General features: G+C 47.5%; 1 protein-coding gene across 3 annotated transcripts in view; it reads right to left on the minus strand.

The window, feature by feature from the left end:
- The window catches only part of PGM5 (phosphoglucomutase 5), a 149,645-nt gene that overhangs the window by 18,632 nt on the left and 114,507 nt on the right, over positions 1 to 16,506 (minus strand). Inside the window, exons 11-12 of one of the 3 annotated variants that reach the window (XM_053292967.1) lie at positions 16,421 to 16,505; positions 7,012 to 7,982 (exon numbers count right to left, since the gene is read on the minus strand). In XM_053292967.1, the coding sequence (XP_053148942.1) occupies positions 7,942 to 7,982; positions 16,421 to 16,505 (126 nt within the window). In that variant the 3' untranslated portion in view covers positions 7,012 to 7,941. Of the gene's footprint in view, positions 1 to 7,011; positions 7,983 to 15,774; positions 15,882 to 16,420; position 16,506 lie in introns of those variants that run through there. The other 2 variants (XM_053292966.1, XM_053292968.1) reach the window with 2 other exon arrangements.

Genomic DNA, 16,506 nt, shown 5'->3' on the forward strand with positions numbered 1-16,506 from the left:
GTGTTTATGGACCTATAAAGGAAGTGCTATTTGCTAAGATAACCTCTTAGCTTCACTTTGACAAAGATGCATCTGTAATTCTTCAGAAATATTAGATGAACATTTGTTATATCTGTGGATAAGAGAAGCAGCATTTCTTTGAAGAGAAGCTATCAGGGTTTACTTACTTGCACCTAATGGATGCAGGGAAGCAACATGCCTAGACAGCAGAAGGCTGTTGGTTCGAATCCCTGCTGGTGTGTTTCCCAGAATATGGGAAACTCCTATATTGGGCAGCAGAGATATAGGAAGGTGCTGAAAGGCATCATCTCATACTGTGTGGGAGAAGGCAATGGTAAACCACTCCTACCAAGAAAACCACATGACTCTGTAGTCGCCAGGAGTCGACACTAACTCGACGGCACTACTTTTCCTTTCCTTTAGATAAGACCAAGGCCCATCTAGTACAGAGTATTCTGTTCCAACAACAGCCAGGCCAGATGGACATTTCTGGGCATTCATAAGCAGCAGAGAATGAAGGTGCTGGCCACCCCCCAAAAGAGGCAGATATACTGCCTCTGCACGTGCAAGTTCTATTTCACTATCATGGCTAGTAACTATGAGTTTTCAGGATCATCCTTGCTCAATCAATTAAAAACAACAAGAAGAGCAGGAGCATACATTTCTTAGAGGCGATATATTGCTGACTATTACCACAGAGGACATTAGGAGAGAACAGTGTATGGAGGCATGATTTATTATTATAAATAGTAAAATGGAACTGTTCTTCAAGCTTACTGTCACATAAAAGCTACAGTTTTTAGACTGTATGAAGCTTCAATTACTGTTTGATTTGGCTGAGATTTGAGTCAAATAAGGCCCCAAATAACTAAATCTAAATAGAAAAGCTAACCCTCCTAATCTCTCCCAAATCAGATCAGTAATGTCTGAATAGATTCCGAGAGATTTGAAGAGATTTGACCATTTGGAAGGTTTTCCTCTGTTATTTTTCAATAGCAAACAGTGGGGCTATTCCACGATCTGCAAAAATTGGGCTAGGAGAGCCTAGCCGATTTTGCAGATCGTCAGAACCACCGGGCTCGGCTGTGAGCCCAGTGGTTCTGGAGCAGGTAACCTGCTCAAGAACCCCTGCCCCAAAACCAGGTTTGCGGAGCGAGTGCTCCGCAAACCTGCTTTTTTGAATCGTGAGTAGCCGTGGTGCTGCTACGAGTAGACCCCTGCTCACTGCCCCAAACCAGGTCTCACGGATCATGAGACCCGGTCCAGTGTAAATTGTTGAAAATGACAAAAGGAGGGAACTGATGGAGAGAAAAAGTCCTTTGATATTGAAATCTCAGTTGTTCAGCCTCTCTTTTCTGGTGGGGGGGGAGGAAGAGGGGGGGGGGAGAGAGAGAGAGAGATCTGTTTACTAAACTAAGTCTTACCTTAGCTTGTTGTCAGTCTTAACAGAAAACCCCTGCACCTATCTAAAGGCAAAATATCCTCAAATGAGGCTTCCAAGTCTGTTATTTTTATCCCATGGTTAAAAAACAGAAGTTTTTCTCTAAATTTTTTTTTTAAATCAAAGGAAACCCTACATCTATGTGTTTGAAAATATGCATGCTTCTTGTCTGCTTACAGTACTACAGCCACTTGTTTTCATCTCATTCTGCAAAGAAATGAAGACATTATAAACATTTTAGTGGTTTCCCCCATTATATCTGATGGACAAATATTTGGACGTTTTGGATATTTGGATCCAAATCACCAGATCATAGAGGGAGCATCTGAAGTGCATTCAAAGGATTGAATAAAAAAGCGCATGCTCTAAATACCAATTCCAAATACTGAATCAGATACTTGCCTATTTGCACAAAGCTGATGATTTTGCTAATCAACCACTGGTGACTAATGTTACATTTTCTTACTTTACAAGGGAGTATGTGCAGATTTTCTTTGGATTTTAGAAGTCTTCCAAGTCAAAGGCTAGTTTGCACAAATGGACATTATTCTAAATTATTTAGAATCATGTGAGGATCACAACTAATTGCCTCTTCACCAAGGAAATAGCTCCATATCCCTGCCAAAGCTGTGTAAATCTATGACTGAAATGGACAATTTCTTATTTGTTAGAATGTAATCAATGCATTCCTCTGATGTTAGTCAAGCCGAGGTCTTAAAGACTCTAAGGTCTTAAAGACTCTAAGGATGGTTGAGGTATTGAATCTATTCAAGAGTTTGTAACTAGAACAACTTTGGCTTTATTTTAAAATGGTTTCACTGAGCCTTGCCTCTGCTTCTTGGAGGAAATCTTTTTCAAAGCATGGTGTGTAAACCTTAATAAGAGTAAATAACTTTTTCTTTTAGCCACCTGGGAATGACAGACTTAACTAAAGCACCTAGAGATTTACAAACAGGCAGCCATTTTAACTAAGTAGGGGCCAGTGTGATGGGTCTTGTGTAAGGGCAAAGTGGGTACAGCCCCCCTAAAGATCTGCACCTGCAGCTGCCATGTTACTCACCTAGCTATAAGTTGCAGGCATCATTTTGAATTCAGTAACATATGCATCCTCTCTATCTCTCAAGACTCTATTGCTCCAGAACAATACTGCAGTTTTGTGCTCAAGAATCCAACCCCCTCCTTACTTCAGGGGGTCTTCTTAGCCAAGTCCTGCATGGGGATGAGAGAGCTGATTGCAAAAAAGAGAAGAAAGGAGGCAATGTTGATAGAAGGGGTGGAGCAACCGAGGGGAAGAAGAGGCATGGGAACCTGAGTGAGGGAGAGGGAGGGGAGACCTTGCTACTTTCCACACTGACACGCACCATGAACCATTCTAAGGGGGCAGGATTCCTTGACTCTCAGCCAACCACGGGATAGGTTTAACACAAATAGCCAACTGCCAAGTGTTTGTATGAATGATGGAGATTTTGGTTGAGACAAGTAACAACTTTACAGACTGGAGAAAACCATGGGCTGGTGATTGCCCTTGCACTTCTTTTTAACTTGTCTCAGGGTTGGACCTGCCTACTCTTAACCCTGCCTATGGTTACCCCTAACTCCTCCGTCCCCTCCACCACCACCCCCCTCCAGCCCCAACAGGCAGCAGCTGTCACTGGTAGGGACGCCCTTCTTCAGAATTTAAGAATGTGGCTTTTCATTTGTGAGCGCATAACATGTTATTTTATGCAGGTCAACCCTTATCATAAATGTTAATGGCTTGTACTGTATTGTAGATTCCAGAATCTTTTCAAGATGAAGGCAACTTTATGCAAACGGACATTGCCCTCAACTTTGTTGATATAGCATTGTGTCAACAAGATTTGTGGGGGTGATTATGTCTCGTTATCCAGAGCATAATCTTATCCAGAGCACGTGTGAGAAATGGGGCCATGTATTTAATTTATTTATTATTTATTTATTACATGTTTATCCCACCCTTGCTCCAACGTGCACAAGGCAGCGTTACGTACATAACTCTAGTTTTATCTTTGCAAGAACCTAGTGAGATAGGTTGGCCTGAGAGAGAGTGCTGACTCAAGGTGCCCCACTGAACTCCATGACCAAGTTGGGATCAGTCACTGCTTACCTCACTCCTGGGAGGTCCTAGGTCTTAGGCAAGTGTCAGTGTCAGTGAGTGCAACTTGCTGGAATGCCTTTCATGTACAAAGTATATAGCACTGCAATAAACTTGATAAATTTGAAATAGTATATAAATGCATGAGAAAATGAAGGCCTTATAGTTTTACTATAATTGAGTTCACTGAAAGGGACTTCTCAAGTAATCTGGGAAATGTTTTTAATGATCATTTACAAGACACAATGAGTAAGAAGCTCACTAAGTTCACTCTTATCAGGAACACAGAAACATATCATGCTCTTCTGATAAACCAAATTCCCAGTTCAAATCTCAAGGTAATTAAATCCTTATTTCATCCACCGCACTCAGGGCCGTGGTTATATTCCTGCTGCTATCAAATTGTACCTAGCCAAATCCATGTCACAACTTTTATATGGCGCCCAATTAGGCCCCTATACCAATTTTGTTACACTAGAAAGGATTCAGTCAGGTTTCCTGAGAGCTCTCTTTTCTACTCCCAGATGCACTGCTAATGTGGTGATCCGCCAGGAGGCTGGTTTACTAAAGGTAGAAACTAGGGCTTGGCTATCAATCATCTATTACTGGCTGAAACTTCATCTTCGACCAGTAGAACTCATACCTAAATTTTTATTGGTTATGCCTCAACCGCCCTGGTGTTTGAAGATAGTTAACAAACTTCTTCTCCTTGGATTAGCTCCAGATTCCTTACTGGAAATGGACCTTGTGAGAGCAAAAAAAAAAAAAAAAAAGGTTCGCCAGCAATTGGAAGATATTGAGCTGCAGAATGAGGTGGCTTGTTTGCCTGCGTTCTATCGATCACTATTGTCATGTACGGACCACCATCTGGTTAAGGTCGGACTCACAGTTGCATCCCACCTCTGCAGGGGTGAGGGACCTATTAGAATGGTCCGTCCAAAAAGGTTATTGGATCCAATAGGATTCCAAGAAGCCTTGGAAGGATTTAATGTTGGCCCTGCTGGCAATCCGGTTGATGCCCTGGTGGAGAATTGGAATAATAAGCTCACCAGGGCAGTAGACATGATCGCTCCTAAGCGTCCTCTCCGACCTGCTTCAAAAATGGCTCCTTGGTATACGGAAGATCTATGGAAGCTGAAGCGGCAAGGTAGACGACTGGAGCGCAAGTGGAGGAAGACTTGACTCGAATCCGACAGATTATGACATAGAGCACATTTAACGATCTATGCTCTGGCTATATGTTCAGCAAAGAAGTGTTTCTTTTCTGCCCGTATTGCTTCCGCAGGCTCTCGTCCAGCGGAGCTATTCAGGGTTGTGAGGAGGCTAGTAGGGCCCCCTACTCCCTTGAATCCGAATTTGGAACCATCAGTTGCCCGCTGTGATGCTTTTAATGAGTTTTTTGTGGACAAACTCTCTCGTATTCGGGTCAATCTAGATCTAGATTTAGACTCCACAGTTATCGCAGTGTCAGATGCAGAGGTATCCAGCAACTCCTCTTGTGTGGTTAGACTGGATCAATTTCAGTTTGTGACTCCAGAGGATGTGGACAAGCTGCTCGGAACGGTGCATCCTACCACCTGTCTGCTTGATCCTTGCCCGACGTGGCTTATACTATCTGGCAAGGGGGTTATTGTGGAGAGCCTGGTGGCAATTATAAATACCTCTCTGAGGGAGGGCAGGATGCCTCCTTGTTTAAAGGAGGCAATTATTAGACCTCTTCTTAAGAAGCCTGTCTTGGACCCCTCAGAGTTTAATAGCTACAGGCCTATCTCCAACCTCCCATGGTTGGGCAAGGTGATTGAGAGGGTGGTGGCCTCCCAGCTCCAGGTGGTCTTGGAGGAAACTAATTATCTAGACCCATTTCAAACTGGTTTTTGGGCGGGCTATGGGGTGGAGACTGCCTTGGTCGGCCTGATGGATGATCTCCAATTGGGAATGGACAGAGGAAGTGTGACTCTGTTGGTCCTTTTGGATCTCTCGGCGGCTTTCGATACTATTGACCATAGTATCCTTCTGGAACGTCTGAGAGTGTTGGGGGTGGGAGGCACTGCTTTGCAGTGGTTCCACTCCTACCTTTCTGGCAGATTCCAGATGGTGTCGCTTGGAGACTGCTGCTCTTCAAAATCTGAGCTTTTATATGGAGTCCCTCAGGGCTCCATACTGTCTCCAATGCTTTTTAATATCTACATGAAACCATTGGGAGAGATCATCGGAGATTTGGTGCTGGGTGTTATTACTATGCTGATGACACCCAAATCTATTTCTCCATGTCAACATCATCAGGAGAAGGCATATCCTCCCTGAATGCCTGCTTGGAAGCAGTAATGGGATGGATGAGGGATAACAAACTGAGATTGAATCCAGACAAGACGGAGGTACTTATTGTGCGTGGTCGTCACTCGGGAAGCGATATAGATCTACCTGTTCTAGATGGGGTCACACTTCCTCAGAAGGAACAGGTACGCAGTCTGGGAGTGCTTCTGGATCCACACCTCTCCCTGGTTTCCCAGGTTGAGGCAGTGGCCAGAAGCACTTTCTATCAGCTTCAGTTGATACGCCAGCTGCTTCCGTTTCTTGAAGTTCATGATCTCGAAACAGTAGTACACATGCTGGTAACCTCCAGACTTGATTACTGCAATGCGCTCTATTTGGGGCTGTCTTTGTACGTAGTCCGGAAACTACAATTAGTACAAAATGCGGCAGCCAGGTTGGTCTCCGGGTCATCTCGAAGAGACCATATTACTCCTATATTACAGGAGTTGCACTGGCTGCCGATAGTTTTCCGGGCAAAATACAAAGTGCTGGTTATAACCTATAAAGCCCTAAACAGCTTAGGCCCACGGTACTTAAGAGAGCGTCTTCTTCTGCATGATCCCCATCGTCCACTACGTTCATCAGGGGAGGCTTGTCTGTGGCTTCATGTCATTTGGTGGCCACCCAGGGACGGGCCTTCTCTGTTGTCGCCCCGAGACTTTGGAACGCACTTCCCGTGGGAATAAGAGTCTCCCCATCTCTAGTGGCTTTTAAAAGGGATCTAAAGACTTATCTTTTTACCCAAGCTTTTTAGCTTTTTAGCTTTTTAACTTTTAACTTTTTAGCTTTTTAACTTTTAAATTTTTAAACTTTTGATTGTTTATTATTTGTTTTAAATTGTTTTTATTATTTGTTTGTTGTGAACCGCCCTGAGACCTTGGGTTAGGGCGGTATAAAAATGTGCTAAATAATAATAATAATAATAATAATAATAATAATAATAATAATAATAATAGCTTCCAGTTGAACAGAAAGGAAATTGCCCGAACACCAGAGGCACAAAAGACCAGCTGCTGATTGACAAAATGATTTTAGAAAATGGCAAGAGAAGAAAAACCAATCTAAATGTTGCATGGATTGACTACAAGAAAGCCTTTGATTCATTGCCTCACACATGGATACTAAAATGTTTAGAAACAACTGGTGTCAGCAAAAACATTCAGATATTTATTAAAAAAGCAATGAGCATGTGGAGTACACAGTTAACAATCAATGGCGAGACACTTGGACAGGTTAGCATTAGAAGAGGAATTTTCCAAGGGGACTCACTATCCCCTCTGTTGTTTGTAATCGCCATGACCCCACTTTCACAAATACTAAACAAAACAGGCCTCGGATACCAAACATCTAAAACATCAAGTAAAATCAACCATTTGCTGTACATGGATGATCTAAAGTTGTATGGAAAGTCCCAGTCAGAAATTGAATCACTGCTAAACACTGACCGTATATTCAGTAGCGATATAGCAATGGAGTTTGGACTAGACAAGTGTGCTGCATTAATAATGAACAGAGAGAAAATAACAAAAACAGAAGGAATAGAACAATAGAACAATGGAAGCAAGATCAAGAACCTGGAAGAGGTCCCTAACTGTAGTCGAGAAGAAAGAAAAACAAGTCAAAATAATCAACATAGCAATACCAGGGGATAGCAGAATAGCAGAAAAAGAAATAGAAAAAATCACCAAATACAAAGATCTACAAATTGAAATTGCAAGGCTGTGGCAGAAAAAGACCAAAATAATCCCACTGGTAATTGGCGCCCTGGGTGCAGTTCCAAAAGACCTTGAAGAGCACCTCAACACCATAGGGGCCACAGAAATCACCATCAGCCAATTACAAAAAGCAGCTTTACTGGGAACAGCCTATATTCTGCGACGATATCTATAACAATTGACAATAAAATTCTGGCACCCCAGGTCCTTGGGAAGGACTCGATGTCTGGATAAAACAAACCAGGGGCGCGTTTTTCCTCTGCATCATACTTGTTCTCTATCACATTTTCTCAGTCTTGCTGAGCTTTTTCGAGAACCCGCTTCAATGCTTTCACATCAGCTCTGCTTACTGGGATGTTTCAACATCTATCCATGTAGGCTCGGCTTTGTCCCTTCAGTTCTGGTGAAATAAAAACCATTGCTCATATTTTACTGAATTGTAGCTTTTATCGGGATATTAGGCACCATTTGATTTTACCCCTATTGATTAGATTCCCTGGACACCCTGATGATTTTTAAGTTACATTTTTACTTGTGGATAATGATTCCTATATCTCCTATATTGTAGCAAAATTCTGTTATATAGCCTTTAGGGTACGCAGCTCCGTGACTGGTTCAAAAGGAAGCTTGGACTGTTTATAAGACTGCTGCAATGATGATTTGGTACTGCTCCAATTGCTACTGTGATATTTATTAATTATTAATTATTAATTATTTATTTGACACATTTCTATACTGCCCAAAACGCAAGTTCTCTGGGCGGTTTACAAGACAATAAAAACATCCAATAAAAATATTAACATATTTCAACAATTAAAACTTAAAAAGTTAAAACTATTAAAACACATTTAAAACAATATCTAATTAAAAGCCTGGGTAAACAAATGTATCTTGACTGCCCTTTAAAAAGTTGTAAGAGATGGGGAGGCTCTTATTTCAGCACTAAGTATGTTCCAGAGCCTTGGGGCAGCAACGGAGAAGGCCTGTCCCTGAGTTGCCACCAGACCAGCCAGTGGCAACTGCAGACGAACCTCTCCAGATGATCTCAATGGATGGTGCAGTTCATAGCAAAGAAGACCTTCTCTTAAATACCCAGGGCCCAAGCTGTTTAGGGCTTTATAGGTTATAACCAAAACCTTGTACTTTGCCCGGAGGCTTATTGGCAGCCAGTGTAGATCTTTTAAGATAGGAGTGATATGGTCTCTCCAAGATGACCCAGAGACCAACCTGGCTGCCGCATTCTGGACTAACCGCAGTTTCCGGATCATGTACAAAGGCAGCCCCACATAGAGCGCATTGCAGTAGTCAAGCCTGGAGGTGACCAACACATGTACTACTGTTCTGAGATCATTTATCTCAAGAAATGGATGCAGCTGGCATATCAGCTGAATCTGATAAAAGGCACCTCTGGCCACTAGTGATGTGCGGTTCGGTCTGGATCCGGACCGGTTCGTCCCGGATAAGATTGTTTCCCTCCTGTGCTGCTGCCTGTTGAGTCTTGCATTCTTTGGATTTCTTTGTGGAATTAGGTTCTGGTTTTGGTTTTCCTCGCTGTGTGTGTCCCACCCACTCCCCCAGTCCCTCCCCCTGGTAGTTGTTACCCCCCCCCCCCGCCCTGAGACTTTCTGGCTGCCGTTTGGTTTCCTTTTTTTTTACTTTGTGTATAGATTGTTTTGATTCAAATTTGATTGTTCCCCTGTGTGGCCCTCTGCTCCCAGCTTCCCCCTCCCTCCCCTCCAGAAACCCACTCCCCCCACTGCCACCTCCTCCTCCTCCACTCCTGCCCTGCCTGCCCCCTCCCACCCAGACTGAGTGTTGTTCCCCATCCTCCCTGGTGCTGCTGCTGCCTGTTGAGTCCTGTCTTAGTTACTTTGGTTTTTTGTGTGAAATCAATTAGCTTCTTTTGGTTCTGGTTTTGCTGTGTGTGTGTCCCATTCCTCCCTGCTGGTTGTTGTTGGTTCCTCCCCCGCCCCAGACTTTCTGCCCATTGGTCCCAGGTTTTTTTTTGGACTTTTTTTCATATTGTTTGGTTTGCTTTGATTGATTCATTGATTGTTCCCCTCTCTGTGTGGCCCTCTGCTCCCAGCTTCCCCCCTCCCTCCCCTCCAGAAACCCACTCCCCCCACTGCCACCTCCTCCTCCACTCCTGCCCTGCCTGCCCCCTCCCACCCAGATTCATCCCCCTTTACGCATACTAATCCCCCCAAAACACACCCTGCCCTCTGGTCTCTCCCCCTCTTGCTCCCCTGACTCCCCGCTACATACCCCAGACCCCCTGAAACACACTCCACCTCCCAAACACCCTCTGGTCTCTCCCCCTCTTGCCCCCCTGACTCCCTGCTACATACCCCAGACCCCCTGAAACACACTCCACCTCCCAAACTCCCTCTGTTGGTCTCTCCCCCTCTTGCCCCCCTGACTCCCTGCTACATACCCCAGACCCCCTGAAACACACTCCACCTCCCAAACACCCTCTGTTGGTCTCTCCCCCTCTTGCCCCCCGACTCCCTGCTACATACCCCAGACCCCCTGAAACACACTCCACCTCCCAAACACCCTCTGTTGGTCTCTCCCCCTCTTGCCCCACTGACTCCCTGCTACATACCCCAGACCCCCTGAAACACACTCCACCCCCCAAACACCCTCTGTTGGTCTCTCCCCCTCTTGGGACCGTCACTGCTGCTGCTGCTGTCCTCCTCCCACACCCGAATCCCCCTCCCTGCTGCTACATTACAGCTCCTCTTCTCTTCTTCCTCTCTCTCTCTCTTTCTCTCTCCTCATCCCTTCACTTCTTCTTCCTCCCACAGCTGCAGCCACACAGTATCCTACCTCCGACCTCACCTGGAGGTCCCCGCCATCGGTTTTTTTTCTTTTGAAAGTTGTTTTATTTCATTTGTCTCTGCTTGGGGGTGAGTTGAGCAACAACACATAAATAGTGTTGTCTCCTCACTTCTGCCCCTCCATCGTTGAACTACCCTGGTTGCCTGTGCCTCGTGCGGCCGCCATGTTGTGTCCCAGCCCAGGGGGTTGGCTGGCGGCGGCGCATCCGTGACCAGCAGTGAGCAGCAGGAGAAGGACCGGAAGAAGAGGGGTTAGTGCGTGTGCAATTGTGCACCTTTTGTTGCCCCCTTTCTCTCCCTAGCTGGCAGTTTTAAATAGGGACACCCCTATCTTGAAATGCATTTGGGTGTGGGGAGGAGGGAGAGGAGATGTACCGTTGTAACTTGTGTCTTCATGCCCAATAAAGAAATTGCTGCTGTGTGTTGCGTTGCATTGCATGCGTCTTGCAGGTGGTTTTTGAACAGGTGCCTTCTTCCAGAGTGTTTCCTTGCCTCTGGGGCAGTCTGAGTGGGGTCAGGGGATCGGATGCTGCCACTACATGCTGGGCCAATGCCACGCCAGAGTGCTTCCTTGCCTCTGGGGCAGTCTGAGTGGGGTCCTGGGTTCTGATGCTGCCACTACATGCTGGGCCCATGCCATGCCAGAGTGCTTCCTTGCCTCTGGGGAAGTCTGAGTGGGGTCCTGGGCTCTGATGCTGCCACTACATGCTGGGCCCATGCCATGCCAGAGTGCTTCCTTGCCTCTGGGGAAGTCTGAGTGGGGTCCTGGGCTCTGATGCTGCCACTACATGCTGGGCCAATACACACATATGATGATGATCATGATGTTCAATCCATGAGGCTGCCATCAAGTGTTTGCTGCTGCTTGCTTGCCATGGCATTGGGCGGGCAGAGTCACAGAGTGGGTGGGTTCAACCTCTGTGTAGGTGTGACTGGGTTCTGGTTTTGGTTGTGTGCAATTTAGAGTCACTAAATAGGCTGCATTGAGTTTGATGCTCCCCCCACAGGAGCATTACTTGAGAACCACCCCCCAGAACCCACACTTTGTGTTCCAGTTCACTAAATAAGGGTTTCCTCCTTTGATCTGCAGGTTCCCAAGCGTTGACTGCGTCCCTCCCCCACCCCCGGTAGGTGCTGTGCCCTCCCCCCATCCACTCTCCCCCCCAAAAAAGTTAAAAACTTGCCACCCACACCACAACTACTCCACCCAACTGCCCGTGCCACCCTCCCACACCAGGGGTCCACCCTTTAACCCCCTATTTTTTAAAAAAACCCTCCCAGACCCATCTCCCCAATTGGCTTGGTGGTTGACTCCCAAATTCGAAAAGGACACCCTCCCCCTCACTTCAATTGGCTCCCCCCCCCATATCAAAAAGTCTTCCTTTCCCCCCAATTGGCTTCCTTTTTTTAAAACAAACTTCCCCCCCCGCCGCCTCCAAATCAGCTGCCTTTTTTTTGGCCCCTAAGCCCCTCCAAATTATTTTTTTGACCCTGTCTGGCCTTCCTCCTAAAGTCTCCCTCCTTCTGACCTAGCAGCATGTCTGAGCGCCGTGTGGCGGGCAGGGCTCGCTCAAGGCTGGCAGGCAGAGGTGGGAGAGGCCAGGTGCGGGGTACGCCTGCGGCACGGGGAGGGAGAGGACGCGGGGAGCCTGAGGATACCCCAGTTCTCCCCATTGGAGAATTCTTCGCTCCGGCCCCATCTTTGGTGCGCAGGATTCAGTTCCCCACGCCTGCTGCCGCCAATCGCGGCAGAGGCAGAGGCACCGTTAGGGCTGTGGCGGGTCCCTCCTCGCCGGCGGCACCAGGTGCTGCTGAGGTACCGCCAGTTGTTGTGGTGGAGGAGACTGTGGAGTTGGAAGAGCAGGTAGAGGGCGGTGAGGACCGTGCGGCTGGCAGCGATGCAGCCAGGTTCTCCCTCCCTCTGGGGCCCCTTCCCCCTATCCTTTCGACGCTCAGTGGGGCCCCCCCTCGTGAAGCCCGACACTCTGGTGGGGAGCAGTCTGGCGAGGTGGTGGAGGAGAGGCCTGCCTCTCCGATGCCAGTTGAGCTGGGCCCTTCCTCCGCTGTGGAGGGCGGAAGGGGCGGGTTGGGTGGCAGCAGTGGGCAGGCAGCGGCGGCTGCCCCCCCCCAGGACTGCAGCCACCCCGCGAGAAACGGCCTAGGACGGCGCCCAGGGCGCAGGAGGCCAAGGGCAGTGGTGCATGGGTGCATTTTGAGGTCAGGATGCTTGTCAGCCGTGGAAGGGACCCTGCGCACCTGGGTACGACGCCTATGTGGAGACACATAGAGCGTCACCACCCAGGTCTCAGGGGACAGGCTGGCAGTGCTAGTGCGCCTTGTGCATCTGCCACTAGGGCGGGCAGCGGCAGTGTGCCAGCCAGCAGGCAGGCTACACTGCCCGTCCAGCGGTGGACGCAGTCCTCGGGCAGCCAGCGTATTGTTCGCGTGGACCATCATCACCTCACCCGCCTCATAGGGGAGATGATTTCCACCGATGACCAGCCATTTCAGGTGGTCGAGAACAACGGCTTCCGCCGGATTCTCCAATACCTGGCTCCCGAATACGTCATCCCCTCAAGGACCATGTTCAGCCGGAACGTGGTCCCCTCCCTGTACCGCCGGTGCAGGGAGCTCGTGTCGGCCGAGCTGCGTGGAGCTCCGGCCGGGACAAGCGTGCATTTCACGACTGACCTCTGGACCAGTGTCAGTGGGATGCACGCTTCTTTCCTGGCCCTCACTGCCCACTGGTGGGGACCGGAGAGTGAGGGGACCTCCGCGGGCGATGCTTCCGGGTCCGGAGCGGCTCCCGCTGCACTACGACACAGGTGGGCCGTCCTGCACGTGGAGACGATGGACACGAGGCACACTGCGGAGGAGGTGGCGGCCGTACTCGACCGCCAGATAGAGGAGTGGATTGGCGGGTGTCCACACCTCTCCCGCGGCTTCATTGTCACCGACAATGGAGCCAACGTTACCGCCGCTGTCGAGACAGTCATGGACTGTGTGAACATACGGTGTATGGCACACACGCTCCATCTGACCGTCAGGGACGCCCTTGGCCTTAAGGAGCTGAAGGCGTCCCAGGAGAAGGGGGCCCGCCCCATCCCAGCTGCTGTTGCTGCCACGGCCACGCTTGTGGATAAGTCTCGCAAGCTGGCCGCCCACTTCCACCGCAGCGAGAAGTCCAGGAGACTGCTTCGCCAGAAGCAGGATGACCTTGGCCTTCCTCGCCATCTCATCCCTACGGATGTGGAGACGCGGCATTTATATCTTTTAATACCTGAGCGAGTTGTTTTTTGGCAACTGTTTTTAGAGCTGGAAGTCGAACCCTGGTGGTTGTTTGGTTCATGCGCACAGTTATTTTTTGCTTTAGTTCTTGTTGCTTTTCTGTTAAACGGCAGAAAAGGTGAAGGCAAAGGTGAAGGCAAAGGGGAGGTTGCCTGGTTTTGATTTTGAAACAGTTCAGCAACAGTGGCATACTCGATTTCCAACACCTCCTCCACCTGCGCCTAAGCAACTGCTTCAGTTGGTGGTAATTCTTCTTCCATGTCTTTAGCCTGTGTTGCTCTTTGCAGTTCTTCCAGCTCAACTCCTGTGAATACTTTATTTCTTATTATGAATCTTCTCTGGTCTGCTAGCCTTTGTTCTGTTATTTCTGTATCTGGATGCTTCTCTTTCCAAATTCGGTACATTCTTTTTAAATAACCTCTTCTAGTTGGACTAAACTTGTAATAGCAGATCATTATTTCCTTGTTGGCATTTTTCGTATATATTTTTCGGTTAAGCGACGTTTCTTCCAGTAACTTTGCTGTCTTCAGCCCTGGTTGCTCAACTGAAGATCCTGAGTCCTGTTGCCCACTTGCCACCAGATGTCCAGGGACTCCAGCACCTGGCGCGGTCCTTGTTGACCCGGGCGACGACCAATCCGGTATAGATTTATTAAAGTTACGTCTCACCATATCGTTGATGGGAGAGGCACTCTTTGTCTGGCTCCTCTGGTGAGACCTGTCCAGTATGGTTGGACCTCTGGCATAGCTCTCACCTTCCTCAGAGCACGCAAGCCCCACAACCATGCCAAGGTAGTGCCTCATTGGGGATTATTATTATTATTATTATTATTATTATTATTATTATTATTTCGATTTCTATACCGCCCTTCCAAAATGGCTCACGGCAGTTTACACAGAGAAATAACAAATAAATAAGATAAATAAAATGGATCCCCATCCCCAAAGGACTCACATTCTAAAAAGAAACATAAGATAGACACCAGCAACAGTCACTGGAGATACTGTACTGGGGGTGGGTAGGGCCAGTTACTCTCCCCTGCTAAATAAAGAGAATCACCATGGTAAAAGGTGCCTCTTTCCCCAGTTAGCTGGGGTTGGGCTACTACTAGCAGGGGTTGGGCTACTAGCATATCTCATGCAGGATATCTCAGGATATCTACAGGATACATGCAGCATATCTCAGCAGGTGCCTGATCAAAGCTTCCTACTCCCATTTTGTTCTTTTAGGAGTACCATAAAAACAGCATCTATCAACCATGTGTCCAGGTGTTATGTACCTGGGTATGTTGTACCCAGGTACAGGAAAGTAGAGACTGTACCAGTTAGCCATAGACCCCAGCACTGACATGCTCTGTAGTTGTGCCCTCCATCAACCCTGGGTTCAGCATTTGTCTGAGGAGGGCAGTGCCTCACTGGGCCCACTTTTTCCCTGTGATTTGGATGATGATTTGCCAGTGTTCCAAATCACAGAGAGAGAGAGAGAGAGAGAGAGAGAGAGAGAGAGAGAGAGAGAGAGAGAGAGAGAGAGAGAGAGAGTGGCTTCATACCTGCTCTTCTTAGACCCATGTTGTACCTGGGCACACTAAGGAACATGACCACAAAATGGTTAATGTGGCTAGTTCATTAGCTAGCCCTCCAGCTGTATTGACCCTGCAGCTGTTTTGGAATACAACTTCTATTATTCACGGCATCAGTAGCCAATAGCCAGGGATGTTGGGCATTGTAGCCCAACAGCTGCAGGAAGGTCGAAGTTGTGTAGCCCCTTGGCTAGCTAGTGCACTTCCATTTGCCCTCTTTCCAGGAACAGCTTGACTGGAGAGGACTTAGGTGAGCTGTAATCTGTGGCTAATGCAGTATGGTCCAGGATGCAGATATGGGCTAGCTATTGTGCTTTCTCTGCCAAACTCATGGGAAGTGAAGAATAAAGCCTTCAGATCCAACCCAGGCTTTCTTCTTTTCCCTTCAGCTTTTGAGGTATTTTAATGAAAGATCTACTTGAGATAAGAGGTTTTCAGGCAACAGTGTGCATTCTGCAAGAAAGTGGAATTTTCTTTTTAAAAATCTGCACCATTTATTTACTGTAAAGTCAGATCACGTCTGAGCAGACCTGAACAGCAGAGATGCACTACAAATGCACTACTTGGCACTTCATTCTGCCCACATTTTTTGCTGCAAAAAGTAAAAAAAAAAGAAAAGAAGAAAAGAAAGCATAGATTTACTCTTTTGGGTAGAGGTGCACCTAGGTAATTTTGGAGCCTGGAACTAAAGGCCTTTGGAGCCGTCCCTCCACCCCCCGCTGCAAGTTAAGCATAATTGTTTAACACATAGGTTCTTGAGGGCACAAACCACACCACCCAGGACAGACTGAAGAGGATTTGGGGGCCCCCAGGGTGTGTGGAGGCCCTGGAATTTGGCCCTAAAGTCCAGGGATAAGAGCACCTCTGCTTGTGGGTGTTTAAACAGTTGGCATGTTTTTAAAAAACCTGCTTTTTTCAGTAGGGCAAAACTACAAGTCTGGCAAACCTAAGTCTGTGCGTGTCCAATTCTGGCCCCACAGTTTGAGAAGGACATTGATAAACCACTATGGGCGCAGAGGAGGACCACAAAGATGGCAAGGGTTCTGGAAATCAAGTCCTATGAGGAATGATTTAGGAGCTGGGTACGTTTAACCTGGAGAAGAGACGGTTAAAGGGAGACATGATAGCTACCTTCAAATATCTGGATGGCTGTCACATAAAAGAAGAAGCAGACTTTGTCTTTGTTGCTCCTGAGGGCAGAACTAGAACCAGTGGGC

Source organism: Hemicordylus capensis, chromosome 2 (genome assembly GCF_027244095.1).
Source record: "Hemicordylus capensis ecotype Gifberg chromosome 2, rHemCap1.1.pri, whole genome shotgun sequence".
NCBI classification, from domain to species: domain Eukaryota; kingdom Metazoa; phylum Chordata; class Lepidosauria; order Squamata; family Cordylidae; genus Hemicordylus; species Hemicordylus capensis.